The 13952-nt window shown below is 51.2% G+C and overlaps 1 protein-coding gene across 1 annotated transcript; it reads right to left on the bottom strand.

Annotated features, from left to right (window-relative positions):
* Nucleotides 1-10042: 10042 nt before the first annotated feature.
* Nucleotides 10043-13342, bottom strand: ITPRIPL2 (ITPRIP like 2). Its single transcript, XM_052680197.1, has one exon. It carries the CDS (start codon nt 13301-13303, stop codon nt 11819-11821), a length of 1485 nt encoding a protein of 494 aa, XP_052536157.1. The 5' UTR covers nt 13304-13342; the 3' UTR covers nt 10043-11818.
* Nucleotides 13343-13952: the final 610 nt, after the last annotated feature.

Below are 13952 nucleotides of genomic sequence, written 5' to 3'. Positions count from 1 at the left end.
AAAGCTATAATGCCCTGAGTCACACCTGTGACACGCTTCACTCTATGAATATACGAGCATGGGCGTTTGTTCATACTCTTAGAAATGCTCAGGAGAGGAAAAGCTGGTGGTGTGTCCATGCTCTGTCACTGTGGCATACCACGCTCAGTGCTCCTCTTCCTTCCAAGGCAGAAGGCCCTTTGGCTGAGCGTGTGAGCATCGTAAACCCAAAAAGGAGAGTGGCAGAATGAAGTTGATGTGAGGTTTAAGCAGTGCTGTTGGCTGCTGCAGGGATTGACCTCAGCTCCGTTAGCAGCAGCCCGTAGCACAGAGCGTCAGGCAGCTGTGCCCCATGGCACACTCATACATATACATGCACTCTGGCACTGGTACTCTGCTGCTTCATGAAGGCTTTCAGATTACATTCTCTCAGCAAACTCACTCACTGGGCAAATACAGCTCCAACCCAAAGGATATGATGGATTCAAACCAGCAGACAGGTGGTTATTGTAAAATCTAATTTCAGATCTGCATATGGCTGATGCTCTGATTAAGCTCTGCTTCTCCAGCAGTCGGAATAAACAGCCCCATTTGACATGATGACAACATAACCTTTGGATGTCCTCTGCTGTGCGCCCTGTGTCTGATAAGACACATTCCATGCTTCCCACATGCAGTTGCTGCGATGCAGATGGCGAGGCATACAAATGCAGCATTTCAACACAGAAAACAATGTAATTAACACTGTGATTGCAGGATATGCCTTTTATTATAGATTTCTCTTCTAACGTGTACTAATACATATTGGGTTTAGCATTAGCTATATATCCTGAGGAGGCAATTGAATCACTTCAACCAGCTCAGCAAGCAGCAAAATCTCCTTCCAGTACAGCAAATCAGTTCTGCAGCTCCTGTGACAAACTGAAATCAGGGCTGATGGCATTCCAAGTGCCCTGTGTGCTCCTATCCACCCAACTGGGCAGAGACACCGGGCTGCTTCATGCCATTAAGTTAGCAGAGAAGAGCATCGCTGACAAAGCAGAGGAAGGAAAGGAAGGAAGTCTGATGGCTGCTTCAAAGGATTTTCATTTGAATCCTTCCAAAGCAATTGACATTGCTTTCTGCTGCAAGGGGAAAGTGAGGAGAAAGTGTTGGTGGTAGACAAGATGCAATGTCTTTGCTGTTCCTGTGCCAAGTTCTTACCACCCCTAGAGGAGCCCTAGGTGCCATGCCAGCTCCCACCCTCCCTAAAACAAGCCCCTTATCTCCAGATGTGTGTATGAATGGCAAGCTGTGGTGGCTTATGCTTCCCACCACTGTTGGCAGCCCACAGAAGCCCAAACACATGACTGCAGGACGAGCTCTGTTTCCCCTCAGCATCGTACCAGCCAGGGTAGCTGAAATCCACTCCCTGTCCCCCCACCTGCAGCTCCTGGTGCTCCCATGCTCTCGCAGCACTCCATAGATTTCCTTTGCAAGCAGCCTCTGCTGATTCTGCATTTCTGCAGCACAGCCGGGTCGTTACCCAGCCACCTGGCAGCTCCCTAAGTGGCAATAATGGCAAAAGCAAATTTCTTCTTATGTCTCCAGACAAAGTGGCTGAATTTGATCTGCAGTGCTCAGATCCTCCATGCCTCACTTAATTTGTAATGTCCTTGCTTATGCCATGGAAGTTACAGCCACTCTCCTGCACCACACATTTTCTCATTTGCCTTTAACTAAAATACACCCTGGCAGGGAACCGAATGACGCAGCATAATCTCCTCGAGCTATTTCTATAGTAAAAAGAGATTAAAAACACACAGCCAAAGGGCACACAGCCTCTGAGGGAGCAGCAGCACGTACTGTTTGATCCAGCCCTCAAATCTGAGCTCCCGCTTACAAGAAGCTGTCACCGCCGCGTTCAGTCCTGTTTGGTCCCAACACGCTGACCACGTGCAGAAACACCCCCTGTAGCTTCTGCAGTATTTGTTTGCTACTGCTGTAGTCATCGGGCTCTCGTCAAGTGCAATCAGCTGGCAGCACGGAAGGCAGACAGCCTACGTCGCAGTGCCATTGGGACGCTGGGGCTGTGTCTTTCAGCCATGGGCACGGCGCTGCCCGTGGGATCGCTGCTGCTCGCACAGCCTGGCCCTTAGGAAGGCAGAGCGCTGCCGGGACTCTTCTGCTCTGGAAGCTGTTCCTCGTGGTTAGGCCAAAACAGCTTGGAAATGGTGCACAAAAAAAGCCTGGGGTATTTTCAGAATTCTGAGGAGGGAAGGTTGTATTTAAAGGAAGTTTGGTTATGCAGTCACTGCTGCAATTCATTCTGTTTACAATGGGCTCACCCAAGCCGTTCGGCTGCTGGAGTTCTTCTCCAGGCTCACATTTCTGTTTGCAGACACAGGACCGCGCTATTTTTGTAATATAAGTCCTTAGAGAGAGAATATCTCACAGTCCTTTCTGAAGCAAATTCCTGAGGAAGTGAGCTCTGTTTTTACAGAAGAATTCTAAATCATGTTTGTTTAACCCTCATGGTGGAGCACTGAGCACCAGCAGCCCTCTGAGGCAGCGCAGCATCCCCAGGCTGTGTGCAGACAGGACACGGCACAGCCCTGTGTGGAGCTGAGCAGAGCCAGACCCAGCCCTGTGCAGTGACAGCTCCACAAATAAAAAATACCCGTGGTAACTCCAGCCTTCAAAGTGAGACAAGATCTTCCACAAGGGTCAGGGGATGTAATTTTATGAAATGAGGCAAACTCAGCCTCATAGCTCAAGGCCGTGCACTCAAGGCTGACTCAAAGTTAAAACTGTAAGACAAGTCCTGAGACGCTGGTACACTACGGACTCGAGGAGGAATTATTTTGGAACAGTTTCATCCCCTCTAACTTTGTCAAATAGCTGCTTCACACCTTCACTGATTCACAGTAATAAGTCTCATCTTAAAATGTTTCTTTCGTATTCATACGAGTGAATTGGCATCTGCTGCTTTCTCCTTTCCAGCCTAGGGATGTAAGTTAGCACAGAAACAGATGTAATCCAACACGGTTTCTTCAACTCAATCAGCAAGGCTTCCATCAGAGCCCTGGGGCATCACAGCTGTAAAATGTAGCAAAAGTCATCCCAAAGCACTTAAACAGGGCTGCTAAGAGAAAAGCTTTTAAAATGTGAAGCAAATGACCAAAACAGGAGGGGAGAGATTGCTTAAGGGCTTCACAAAATCAACAGCAATGAAACCAGCTTCTGAGCCGTGAAGGAAGAGTTACAGAGATGGTTGATGATCACTGACTTGCAAACACCAAATCATCATCTGCACAAATGTGCATGTGTCCATTCCACATTTCAACAGGTTCAAAGGGCAGGATGGATTTTACTGCAAAAGCCTCTTTTTACCATCATGCCATCACACCAGCAGAGACCACTCTGTGAGGTTTCCCCATCTCATTAAGCAAATGTGCAAATACGGCATCACACAATAGACCTAAACCTGGTGGGCATGCTTTGAAGGCAAATCTGTCTTCATCATCAGATGAGCCAACTTCATGTGCAAAAGTCTGCAGGAGCTGCTAAAACCCAGGTGGGGAAATTCATCCTTGCTGTCGGGGTCTGACCATAGACCAGTGTTTGTATGGCGCAAATAGCAGCAGTTACATGGTGTACTGGAGATCAATGCAGCGGATTCCAAGAAGGGAGGCAAAACAGCATTACCTCACTCTGGATTTTCCCAGTGGGAGAAGCAGAGTGGCTGCAGGCAGTGCATGGTCACCATCCTGCCCCCGCTCCTCCGGGATGCCATTGAAGGTTATGAAAATACCATGCTGGAAGAAGGGAGCTGTTTCACTGCTGCCTCCCCTGCAGGTCCCAACCCATCATGGGGGTGGGAAATCTGCTGAGAACAAGCTCTGGCCACTCTCAAGGAGGAAACGTGCCAGAGCAGCCGGGACACACATGCTGCCATACGCACAGAGCCTGCTTTCAGTCAGAGCAGTTCTATCCGCCCACAGTTACTCTCTGCCATCTGCACGCTCCCAGCATAGCACTGCTTGCTGCCCGTGTGTGTGCTGACACCAGAGCAGTCCCTCAGCTTGCAGACTGTGGCACAGGGGTAGGAAGCAGAGAAAGCCCAGGGCAACTCCATTTGCTAACCACCGAGAGCTAGAGGTTTTGTTCAAATAAAATAGCTCTTTGCTTGTACTTACTGAGCACAAGTAGATACTCCAGCCGTGATCCAACAAATACTCAAACTGTGGGGCTCCCACAGTTGTTCGATGTGAAAATATTGTTTTAAAAACTGCCACTGGCCAAAAAGAACCTGGTGTTGGTGTAGCCCTTCCCCAGACGTTGGGGAACACATCCCCACACCGCCAGGCTGGGAGCAGCACCCGCAGCAGGACACACTGCAAAGCAGAGCGCAGAGCTCACATCAGGACCTTCCTCCTTAGAAGACCAAACCCTGACACGCTGTGCAAAGAGGTTTGTGCCAATCCCAGCCAGCTCTCAGCAAGGCTGCCACATCTTCCAGCAAGGCAGACCTTTCTGCTGGCAGTCCTGAGCTGCCATGTCTGCAGAGCTGCCCCTGCCTCCTCCTGCCCTGCTCTTTATTTCCCATCTGCCCCCCAGCCCTTCTACATGGGTGATTCTGTTGTCACTCCAAGTTGGATACTAATTTCATCCCACAGCATCTCATTTTAATAAGCCCTTAATTGCCTCTTAACAAAGGGATCGTTTTGGAAGACTTTAACGATCTTTCTTGAAGAATTATTTGAGCGTTGAAAGCACATTATGTGCCCCATGCCCCCTGTAAACACACTGAGGGTTTTCAAGAGAACAGCTTAGAGCGCTGTTATTCGCACAAGCAAAGAGATAAAAAGAAAAAACTCAGCATCATCCTTTGGCAGATACAAGAGCTCTGCCTGAGACTCGCTTTGTTCCTAAATGAGTTAAGCTCCTGCAGGATTTGAAAACTGACTGTATGCGATTTGCCAAATCCTCACCAAGAACTGCTGCCTTCTCACAGCAGATGTTACAGCTAAGGCCAATCCCCTTTAATTGGTCACCCCCTACAAGGGCGGCACTGAGAAGACACAGAGACCAACACTGTCAGCACCAGGCTGTACTGCGTAGTGCCATGCCTCCAATGCCTTAACCAGAGTTTGCCCACATGCTCACAGCGCTCTGGAAAAGACCACACTGACACAAAAGCAGGGGCTCATAGGCTTCCTGGAGCCTTCTGATGGTGCTGCGTTTCCCTCAACTCCCCTCCGCTTTATTTTTTTTAATATTTGGCCCTTTTCATTGGCTCTGGCAGGGCCTGGAGGGCTGGTGAGCTCTGACAGCTTCTGGGAAAGCACCTTAAACCCTGAACAGAAACACTTTTTGGAGAAGTGCCCATGATTCAGAATCCTTATGATGAGCGAATTTTTCCTTTTTCAATCACACTTAAACGAGCCTCCAGCAATACGAGACAAAGCAAGCCGTTCCAAAGGCACACTGACACACTCCCTACCGCCACCAGCAGCAGCAGCCCGCTCGCCCCAAGCACAGCACAGTGCCCTGGGACTCGCTGCCCGCAGCAGCCGGGCCGGCACAGCCCACAGATCCCAAGCGAGGCTCTGTAAGACGCCTCTGCTGCCTCGCTGCCCCACTGCAGGCCCGCAGGCAGTTTCCAAGAAGCCCAGTGCTATCCCTGAGCGCGCTGCACAGCACAGAGCCGCGCTCAGCACAGGGATGAGTCACTTCCTCTGCAGCTCCGCTCCCGCACGGCTCACACAAAGCGCGGCCGCTGCCTCTGTGCCAGCAGGAACCAGGAAACGCCGCAGCACTGGAGTGTGAGCCTGGCTGGAGGGCCTGCATTTCCAGTGGTGCTCGGCTTTTAAAATCAGTTATCCCACATTGTCACCATCTTCTCAACTCCTTACCTCCCATCTCTTTTATTATGGTGTGAACTCTTTGGAGGAGGGAGAGAAACCTGTAGAAGACCGTTAGTACCACGACAACTCTTCCGAGCCCTTATCACGCCCAGCCCAAGCCACAGAACCGACTGTTCTGTATACAGCTTTGGTCCTGGTTGTAGGGGGAAAAAACACCCAGAGGTTTCAAGAAATGCAGACCTGTAACTTGAGTACATAGAAATTTTCCAAGGCTCTGAATCAGTATTGCTACCCTGTAAATGGAAAAAATAAGGCTTCCTTAATGCAGAAAACTTCTATGCAATGACATTTGATACATATGCATTTCTAACAACCTTTTGGAGTTTGGCACGTACATCATTATTTGAGTACTAACAGACTGTTGTGCAGATACAGAGCATATGTTATCTATAGCTCTATTGCTGATTTAATAGCATGACACTGATTCTCTTGTAAAGCAGTTGCAAATATGCCAGCTTTTGGCTACAGCTTTAAAACAGGGCCCTGTAGACACACACAGGAGCAGAAGCAGCCTATCAGCCACACCGTGCCTTTGAGAAGTGCAAGATGGTGACACATGGTAAAGGCAGTTCTGCCTAAAGGCAGCCCCACAGCCTGCTGACTTCAGGGTGCCAAGCTACCCAGACCCACAAGGAGAGCACCAGTGAGCACCAAAGTGAGCCCACACACCCACAGGGCACGCGCTCCTTGACCTTGTGTCAATGGCCACCTCCTCAGTGTGATCAGCACAGTGCAAGCGGGACTGGCTGCTTTCCTGCCAGCTCCCCCAATTAGTTATCATCAGTCAGAATTGCACTTACCTCAGGGAAAATGGCACAGACAGATATCTGAAGAGTTGACACGGGAAATAAAGCAGCCTTGTAAAGCATGTTTATCCTAACTGAACTCCTTTGCAGCTCTGTGGAAATCATATGCACGCACGAGAGTCCTTCCCCTCCAGGCAGCTTTAACTTGCATTAGCAGTACTTAATCAGCAGTTCATGACTGACCTTGGCTGCGTTACAAGGAAGGTATTTGCACAGGAGTGGAAAGATTTTAAACAATTTATCCAGTGAGTTGGATGCAAACAGTTTTTCCTTTGAACACCATACATGCAAGTCCTTAGGCCAGCTCTTGGTTAATAACAGATTTATCATGACAAGAAACTCCTGTGTTTCTTTGATGATTTTCTGCTTAATGGAAACTCAGGGTTCAAGCAGAGAAATACTGCAGAGAAGCGAGTTGTTATTGCTTCCAAAGGAAAACATTCACATGAGATCATTTTTATTAAAGAGTAAAGATCTAAATGTACTTCCCCAGCACTGAGCTTGGTGACTGAGTGTTGACAGTAAAAATTGTCAGTTTTTCAATCTTTACAAGTGAGACGCCCACAATCTGGACATTCTCAGAAAACTCTACAATTCTTGCTGCCCCTCCTAGAGAAGCTACTGTCTGCAAGGCAGGAGGCAGGCACACAACGATCTGGAGACCCGTGTACTTTCAGCATAGCTTTAATTTAATGATCAAAAAAGTGGAGATCTTGCTGCTATTTCATTCTTTAATAGGGAGCATCGGCACAAACTACAAATACGTAATTTTGACATCTTACCTAAGAGCAGCAGAGGACAGGTAACTTGCTGGTCCATTCACACAGTTCCTGCTGGCTTCAGTGCAAGTTTTTCCATATTTAGTGAAGTGCAACTTGGAAGCTTTGGAACTGAAAGGCTCCTAGGGATGCGGTTAAATGAAGTCCTAGCTCATCATTAAGCACCAGGAAAAGCAGATTTTGTGCAGCAACCTGAAATGGGAACCAGGGAAACAAGAACCACTGCCTCCCTACCCTCAGAGCAACAGAACCACAAACCCTACGTGGTCCATGTCAGAGCTCCACACCACCACTGTCCGTGCCAGCCACACTCAGCACTCCTGGCTCCCTTCCCGTATCTCTGCACACTCCAAGGCGTGGATTTCCTGGTTCAACACAGCTTTGCTGCTGCAGTAGTCTCCTTCTAAAGAGCACATAAACCTTCACAGAAACCTTTATGGTTGCAGGCTGCTTTTACTAAACAACAAACAAACAACCACAAGAAGGGATTTAAATCTCGAGGCACAGATGCATTACAACAGCTGTTTATTACTACAGTGAAATATTAAAATAAGAACACCAACTTCATGGAAACAACAAAAGTGCAATTGTAATTTGGTATTAAATAGGAAAAGAATGCCTTAAAATGGACATTTTGAGCCTATTAACACTTTTTGGAAAAAAAAATAGCAGCTGAACACTTTAATCTTTGGTCTAATTATTAACCAGCAAAAAATAGTTGTACCAAAAACATCCATTGCAGACAGACATGTAAAGTTTACATTACTCTGTAGATTCAAATTAAAAGAGGAGGAATGTTTCTGAAACATTTAGTCAGATAAGAAATGATGCCCTTGCAAAATACATAGGATTTTTCAATACAAAAAGAAGTCACACATATGCATTCTGGTAAATAAACTTACTCTTTTACAAATGCAACTTTTCAGTGTTCAATAAAAATGATTTTGTTTGCACAAAACCTCTGTAAAATTAGCTTGCAGATGAAGAGAACCAAGAGCCCACATCAGTGCTAAGTCACATGCTCTTTCTTCTGCATTTTCATTTCAGCTTACACACACACAGAGGATGCCGCGCTGAACTTACAGCACAGTCCTGACCTTCATGCACAGCACATACATGCTGAGAACACTGCTGTGTGACTGCAGCACTGCTTGCTGGGAGGAGGGATTCCCGCAGCTCAGTTCCATGCACTCCTCCTTGCAGACGGGGCTCTGAGAGAGCACCAAGGCACTGCAGCCACTACTACCTGTCGTGGTTCTAACAGAACCCAACTGTCATCAGCTCCTTCTGCCAATCGTATTCATGAATGTCTGCCCTACATTAAATAAAGAAAATATACTTAATGTCTCAGGTGCATAACAGAGCTGCAAGTTGGTCCACCAGCATGCATGTGGTGCTTTGGGAAAGCTTGCCCAAACCAAGGCTAAAGCAAATATCTTCTGCCACCAGTCATCATAAACTCAAAATTCCTCGCTGAGCAAGAACTTACACTGAGTATCAGCCTATGTGGCTTATTAAAGTGAGTTTTTGCCTAACTGTTCATCCGAGATGGATTCAACCTATTTGGAAATACAGCCAAAACAACACTCAGTTAAATTGCTTTTCCCTTGCTCCAGGTCTGCCTCACTTTCAGATCTCCTCCAGCCTCATAGAATCACAGAATCACAGAATCACCTGGGTTGGAAGGGACCTCAAGGATCATGTAGTTCCAACCCCCCTGCCTAGCAGGGCCACCAAACACACACATTCAGATCAGGTTGCCCAGGACCCCGTCCAACCTGGCCTTGAACACGTCCAAGGACGGGGCATCCACAACCTCCCTGGGCAGCCTGTTCCAGGGCCTAACCACTGTCCTTGTGAAGAACTTCCCCCTAACATCCAACCTAAATCTTTCCTCCTTCAACTTTGATCCATTTCCCCTAGTCCTGCTGTTGTCAGCCCTTCTGAAGAGTTTACTCCCCTCCTGGGTGTAGGTTCCCTTCAGGTATTGATAGGCTGCATCCTCACATCCTTCAGCTCAGTGCATCTTCATTGACAGCTTGCCACCATTCTCACTCATCCCTCAGCCCAACTTCCATCACCTAAACCACTGCTACTCTCTACCATCTCCCCTTGTCAAGAATTGCCTGAACGCAACCCTCTTTTCCTTCACCTACACTTCCACAACAAAGTTCTCACCCTTACAGCCTTCCACCAGTACAGGACACACACCAAGCATGCATCCCTCTCACAGAAGGAATTACTTTTCTGAGAGAGGGATGCACAGTGATGAGAACAAACCATCAGCCAGCTGGAGTGGCTGTGATGCCAGAATAAAGAGCTGGAGTGTTTCTGTTGGGTGTGCAGGCAGCCACAATGCCCTGGATTGCTCATCCAGTCCTTGAAGATCCAATGGTGTTGACCACAGCCCTGCAGTCATTTCAAACACCAAATAATACAAGTCTGCAAAAATAGTACATATGGTCTGCTACAAAAAGACAACCAAGGTAGCTTACTTAGCCTTAAATACCATGTGCAAAGAACATTTGATCAATACTACCTTTAAATACACTGGTTTTATTTGTAGAAAGAAGCACGGTGCTTCAAATATAAAAAAAACCCAACTTGCGGGTATGACCTTGTCTATAATTACCTGAAAATAAGACTGCAAGAGCAGTTAAAAAAATAGAGACAGAAGCAGGCAAACATCTGCCTGGGGAGTGTTTCCATTTAGAAAAATAGATTTGTATAAAGCTTTGTAGATCTTACAAATGTTTGTGCTTTGTTGCATAGAGCTGTGAATAAGGCACACCAGTATGTACATCAGGGAGGAGTGTCTCAGTAATTTCAAGTCATCCTGAAGCATCCCAGGGGTTACCTTTCATAATTTATAATCCATTTCAGAGTGCTCACCTAGGATGCAGAGTAGTGGTAATGAAGCACACGTTCAACTTCCTGAGCATCAGTAATTCAGTAACTCGATATTTTAACTTAAAGGTTTGGAATTCTACATTTGCTGACACCCTGGGAGACATGAGGGTCCCATACCGGCTGCAGTACAGCTCTACACGCCATCCCAGAGACACAGACACCAGGCAGAGGCTGACAGCCCGAGCACTCCTTCAAGCTGAACCTCACAACCGAGACAAGGGAGAAGCACAACAGCTCAGTGCTGCCTGTTCAGCCCTGTGAGAACTCTGGGAAGTATTCTCACGCACTCTTTCCATAAGGAGTGGAAATTACCTCGCTGATGCTTACATTTACAATACTTCCGAAGCCACAGCTGCTTCGCCGTACCATGAATAAGTGCTAAACCATTTTTGAGTACCCTGAAATATTTTACTTCCTCCTCCCCACAGTAAGATAACAATTTGCTCACACTAGAAAAATCCCATCAGGTCATTTGGTCAAAACAGTGCCACAAGCAGGCAGATGGTGGCAGCCCCAAAAGCCACCAACTGCTCCTGGAAAGCACAGGGGCGCAGCAGGCAGAACACATCAGTGAGATGCGGACTGGTTGAAGCCTGGTTCCAAACCTAACAGGAAGTTTGTGTTGTTGTTGTCCTTGTGTCAGAGCATGTTCTGAGAAAATCATATGCAAAATATCTCAAAAACAAGAACCCAGAGTATTTCTGTAAAAAGAAGGTTTTCCTGAGGATGACTCAAACATCACCCCTTTAATAAAATACTAATGCCTTCTCCACAGTGAGTATTTAGTGCAGCCAATTATCCTAAAATTAAGGCCTTTGTGAAAATAAAGTGCTATTTGTTTCTTTTTCTCAGTATTTCAATCCTTCAGCATAACCTTCATTTAAAACAGAAATGCACAAGTAGATTCTTCATGCTATCATCAGAAGTTTCACTTCTCCCCCTAGTTCTGCTTTAAGATGCTTATTACATTTCCATTCAGCACGATGTTTTACATTACACAGGAAACTTAAAGCATGTCACTGAGCATTTCAGACTGCAACCAATACCTATGCTCAAATGCTCATCTCATTTTAAGAGCACCTCGGCACAGTAAGAGGTTTTGTTTGTGCTCACGGGATTTTTAAATCCCAAATGGATTTTGTACCCTAAAAATCACATCTCAGAAAAGGTCAGTTTTGCCACTAGGGCAAGTTAAGATAGATCTGCAGAACTGTCAGTTTGAACCGACCAAAAGTAACGCTTTCCTACCAAGGCACTTCCCCAGAAATTCTGTAATCCTCCTACGAACAACCCACCACGACGACATTAAAAATAAAAGCTATCGCCATTTCCTTAAGTCTCAGCCTTCGGTTTCCCAGTTTTCTCAGGTTCGGGGATAAAACCACAGAACATCCCAGCGGGTCCCACCGCGGGCAGCCGGGCGCACGGCGATCCCTCACTCCGCGGGCAGCTCCTGCCGCGCCTCGGCGCCGTGCCGGCACGCAGCCGGCCGCAGGTACCGGGCTCCGCCGTACGTCCTGATGAGGTGCGGCGCCTGGCTCCAGGTGTACAACAGCTGGAAGGCGGCCAGGTCCAGCGTGGGCCCATCGAAGGCGGCCAGCAAGTTCACCGGGGCGGCTTCCTTGAGGAACCTGGGCAGCGCCACGGCCTCGGGGAGGCTGGCGTTGCCCAGGAAGAAATGCATCAGCGTCTGCTTGCGGAGGCAGTCCCTGAGGTACATCACCAGGTCCTCCAGGCGCTCCACCAGGAACCGCTCGTCCCAGGCCTCCAGGGGCCCGTGCAGCATCAGGGAGAAGAGGGCCGTCTTCAGCACGTAGGAGGAGAGCACCCGGCCCCACTGCGAGCAGAAGGGCTCCTCCAGGCTCTGCCCGCGCAGGTCCCGCAGGCCCTTGAGGAGCTGCAGGCACTTCAGGTGGCAGGACGAGGCCGGGGCCTGCTCCTTCAGCCAGGCCAGCAGCCGCTGCTCGTGCCGCGAGGCGTTGAGGCCCCACAGCGCCTCGTGGGCCGGGCCGGCCGGCGGCACGTCGGGGGGCAGCGCCGTGAGGTAGAGCGCGTCGCCCAGCGGGATGGCGGGGATGAGGCGCACGGCCATGGAGATGTGGCAGCACACGTAGTCGGAGCAGGGCCGGATGTGCAGCGTGGGCGGCCGGCCGGGGCAGGCGGCCAGGCTGATGCGGCAGCGCTCCTGCAGCCGGTAGCGCACGGCGCCCAGGCAGCGCTGCAGGTGGCCTTGGAACCAGCGCAGCACCAGCGCCGAGGAGAGCAGGCGGCGTCCTCGCGGATCCGCGCAGAAGCCCTCCACGAAGGGCCGGTAGCGGCGCGGCCAGCCGGCCCCCGCGGGCGCCCGCAGACCGCAGACGAAGGCTCCGCTCGGCGCGGCGCGGCACGGCTCGGGCTGCAGGCGCGGCGGCAGGCGCAGCGGCACCAGGACGTCGAAGCAGTCGGGACTGCACACCTTGTGCTGCTCGTAGGCGCTGCCGACGCGCACGAAGTCCCCGCGCAGGCTGAGGGCCGTCGGGCCGGGCTGCAGCCCCTGCGCCTTGGCGGCGCGCACCAGCTCGGCCACCACGCGCCCGACGTGCGCTTTGCTGTGCCCCAGCACGTGGGGCGAGAGCCGCAGCCGCCGCGCGTGGAAGCCCTCCAGGGCGCTGCGCCGCGCCGCCGAGGGGCCCCAGCCCCCGCCGGGCCTCGAGCCGCCTCCCGCCGCGCCGCAGCAGCGGGCCAGCAGGCAGCCCAGCAGCAGCAGCGCCGAGCCCTTCAGCAGCGGCACCGAGCCCGCCTCCGCCGCGCCCTCCTCTTCCTCGCCCTCCGCCGCCGCCGCCGCGCGGCCCCCCAGGGCCTGGCAGAGGCAGAGCAGCGCGGTGCACGCGCAGGTCAGCAGGGGCCAGAAGGCGCGCGGCTCCGGCACGCGGGCGGCCATGGCGCGGCGGGGGTTCGGTCCATGCCGGCCCCCGCCGCCGCAGCCAGCCCTCTCGTCCGCTCCGGCCGCCCCCAGCGCCGCCACCGGTACGAGGGCGAGGGGCCCGCGTCCACCAGCCCGCCGCCGCGAGGCTCCCTCTCTCCTTCCTCTTCCGAGGGAAGCAGCGCCGCGTCAGCCGCAGTGAGCTCAGAGGAAATGCCACGGGCCCGGCCGCGCCGCCAGCGCCGGGCGTTGGCCTGCCGGGGGCGGCCGGCAGCGAGCGGAGCGGGGCGGGGAGGGCGCCGCCCAACGCCTCCCGCCGGGCCTCGGAGCCGCCGGCGCGGGGCGCCCCGCGGGGATCGGGGTTCCCGCACCCTGACGGGCAAGGAACGGTCCGGACCCCGAAGAAGTTCCTTGTGTGCCGCGTGGGGCCCCTTCCCGTATGACAGCTGCCTCGGTGTCACCCCGCTGCCGTCGCGATGCTGTCGCTGCACGAGGGGAGCGCAGAGCGTCGGGCTGCGGCCGCCCAGGCGCTGCTCCGTGGCAGCACCGCACAGACGCGGCTGCTGCGGCCGTTCAAGCGGCCCTTAGCTCTGGTTCCCGAAGGCAGAACGTCCTCAAGCTGGGTTTCTGCGATAAATAGAAGTTGGCAATCCTGATGTCAGTGCAG

This window comes from Tympanuchus pallidicinctus, unplaced genomic scaffold, assembly GCF_026119805.1.
Source record: "Tympanuchus pallidicinctus isolate F22 unplaced genomic scaffold, pur_lepc_1.0 scaffold18, whole genome shotgun sequence".
Lineage (NCBI taxonomy): Eukaryota > Metazoa > Chordata > Aves > Galliformes > Phasianidae > Tympanuchus > Tympanuchus pallidicinctus.
Note: the sequence above shows the minus strand (reverse complement) of the source record. Positions and strands in the feature narration are given on the sequence as shown.

Excerpts from the sequence above, each read along its gene's own strand:
- ITPRIPL2 (XM_052680197.1), bottom strand. The coding sequence starts at position 13,303 with ATGGCCGCCCGCGTGCCGGAGCCGCGCGCCTTCTGGCCCCTGCTGACC.